Source organism: Condylura cristata, unplaced genomic scaffold (genome assembly GCF_000260355.1).
Source record: "Condylura cristata isolate star-nosed mole 26May11 unplaced genomic scaffold, ConCri1.0 scaffold00030, whole genome shotgun sequence".
Classification (NCBI taxonomy): domain Eukaryota; kingdom Metazoa; phylum Chordata; class Mammalia; order Eulipotyphla; family Talpidae; genus Condylura; species Condylura cristata.
Window position 1 is genome coordinate 7,877,635 of NW_004567131.1, and position 2,995 is coordinate 7,880,629.

The 2,995-nt window shown below is 47.0% G+C and overlaps 1 protein-coding gene across 2 annotated transcripts in view; it reads right to left on the reverse strand.

Annotated features, from left to right (window-relative positions):
* Positions 1-1,685, reverse strand: part of KIAA1462 (KIAA1462 ortholog) — a 30,056-nt gene extending 28,371 nt beyond the window's left edge. For both annotated transcript variants that reach the window (XM_004691193.2, XM_012731411.1), the window contains exon 1: positions 1,363-1,685. In XM_004691193.2, coding sequence (XP_004691250.1) covers positions 1,363-1,640 — 278 coding nt within the window. In that variant the 5' untranslated portion in view covers positions 1,641-1,685. The remainder of the gene's footprint in view (positions 1-1,362) is intronic.
* Positions 1,686-2,995: the final 1,310 nt, after the last annotated feature.

A 2,995-nucleotide genomic window follows, 5' to 3' on the forward strand; every position in this document is an offset into this window, starting at 1 on the left:
GGGGGTGGAGTGGGGAATGGGATCAAAAACAGGGGGATGGGGAGGGAAGTGCACAGGATTATGGTGATGGCACACAGGTGACTTGGTGATGGGAAACCCGTGGGGATTACAATTGAGATGGATAAAAAAAAAATGTACAAAATGATGTAAAAATAAACTGTTAGGGAAAAAAATAAAGGCAATTTCAAGTCCTTCCTCCATTCTGGGCTCCTGTAGCTGGTCATCAATGATACTCTTGGTCCTTGCCAGAGCAGCATTCCTTCCTGGGTGACACAAACCAGCTTCTCCACCACTGGGCATGAATATTGGCTACCACCTTCACTTTCACCAATTGCCATAGTTTTGAATGCGATCAATGATAAGCACAATCCCTTCCACCTTTGCCTGAAAACCACCAGCCAACAGGAAGATTCTTTCTGTGAAAAGGTACCTTTGAACCACGCAAGGTTAGTCCACTCCCTTAAGATTTAAGTCAGTCCCTTTTCTGTTCACTTGCTTGTGTGTTTCCCTTAAAAATGGGCCCCTGCCTCCAGTTGTCACCTCAGTCCATTTCTCGCCAGCCACACAGTACGCGCTACACAGGCAGTCCCCCCCCACCCCACCTTCCGCCTGAGCCCAACCCAATATGGCACTAAAGGTAAACACAGTTTTACGAAGTGATGACAAAGGTTTCCTCTAGGTTGGAACTGCTTGGATGAGAGTTGCAGGACTCCTCTCCCATTCTGGCTCTGTGGCAGGCTGCTGAAATTCCCTCTTCTTTAACCCTCGGGTTCCCCCAGTCAGCCAACCTTTTTTTGTTGTTGTTGTTGTAAGAAAACATGCACAGACACAGCTGTATTCAGATGGGACACCCACATTAGGGCCACTGTGTGTGCACAGGAAAGGCAGAGTGGGAACCAGGGGAATGAGATGAGTACACGAGAAGAAAGGAAAATACATGTCTCTTTCAACTCTGAAATGTAAAAATTATTGAAACATAATAATAAGAAAGCCCAAGTACTAGGAATGTGTGTCTGATGTAAACTAACTTTACAGAGTTTTTAAGTGATTCCTAGCTGAGGCAGCTTATAAAGGAACAAAGAAACAGTACTAAAATGCAGCATTTAGCATGACAGAATTATTTATTTACTCACCACTAATAAGTCTGGAGAAGGCCTGCCCTGACCAGGCCCTATGCTAAAGTGCTAATGGAACAACCTAACTACCCCTATGGAAGGAAATGTTCTTGTGTCTTGGCCCCTTTCTCCTTCCCTGGCCCCCTGGGGTTATACTAGGAGTAAAGGATTTTATTGTTCCTGCTGCAAGACCCCCAAGTCAAAAAAAAAAGAAGAAGAAGAATGGCAGGTTCACAGTGGAGCTTACCCTGCCTCAGAAGTTCTAGAAGCAGACGCGCCCTGGGGCTCTCCGTGGACTCTCAGAATGCGGCTGTTCTTTTCAGTCTCACTCACACGCCCTTTCCCCAGTGCTTTCTTACTCTGTGGTGAGGCTTTGGGGCGATCCTCACAGCCATTCAGCAGTGCAGGGCCAGCTCGTGCTCTCGATCGTGCTTGCTGGCGCCCCTCGTAGCTCTCCTTTGGTGCTGGGACATTCCTGGACAGTTTGTATCCATGAGAGATCAGGAGGTCTTCTACGCTGTACATACTGCACCGGCCTCATCCAAGCTCAGCCACTCGGACCGTCGTGGTGGCAGGACCCACACTGAGGGAACACCAGAGAGCATGAAGGGTTACTAATTCTCCTGGGACCTGCGTCTGATCGCTCCTCTGGCGATCACCAAACAAACACAACTCAGTGCCTGCATCAAAAGTAAAGAAAAGTAGATTGTTGTAACACCTGATATTATTCCTATCTTATGCAAACAGAGGGTGGGTGCAGAATGAGCTCTGCAGAAGGTGGTGGTGACTCTGGGGTCACTACCCTCTGATGGTTGCCTTTTATAGAACAGTCTGGAATTGTATTATGCAATGGCATGATAAAGAGTGCCCACTATTCCCTTACCCGAGTCATCTGCTAACAACAGGCACAAGGAGCAGGACAAAACAAATACAGACTTGGAGGCTACAATTACTACTTCATGCTTCTAAAAAGAGAAACTACCAGTGTCTAGCTTAACCTTATTATACTTTCTTGCTTTCATCTTGCAGACATAACCTTTGCACTAAAAAGGCAGAATAAGATCTTTAATCAACACACAGCCAAGAGACATTTCAGCGTAGCAATCCGGATGGTAAGTGCAGGGGCAACCCACCAGGTTAACCAGCTACTACTGAAAATAGGCCTTCAGTCACTAGTTCATAATGAGAAAACAAAGGACACAGTGATGAAGCACACAACCCCAAACTTCTTCTCACATGAACCTTAAAGAGTCAAGTTTCTTCTCAATGAATCCTGTAGAACAGTTTGCGTCCCCAAGCCAAGGATGTCCACAGCCTAATCCTGTGATGTTATAATCATTCAACAACAGCAATTTCCCTAAGTAAACTGCTCAGAGGCAATCGAACCAACAAAGAATCAAAATGGACAAGAGCGCACACATGTGGCAACAAGAGAGGCTACCATGATTGTATACAAGAGGCTGTCCTTTCCCAGGCTCTCCAGAGTCTGTTCAGTCAGATCTGCCCGTGCCTGTACAGAGGCTGATGCTGGCCTGGAAGCGCTCACCCAGCTCCAGTCTACTTCACTGGAGGACAGAAACAGCGCCAAGGCAGCCCGGGTGAACAATGGCCAGGAAATGCCTGTGGGCCCATGTGCAGGTGAAAGGGAGACGCACGTGCTTCCTGTCAGGGGGTGCTGCTACATGGGCACATCACACCATGCTGCTGACTGTGCAAGTCCTTGCTCTTCATCGCATGCTAGGTTAGGCAGCAGGAAAGCCTTGGTAGGCAGCATGGAGAATATCAAAATTTAGAAGTCTAGAATTTTCTATCAGGTGCCTATGTTTTACAGAAAGTCGACAAATGCTGGCAATTACTGTACTAGCATAGAAAATCTCCAT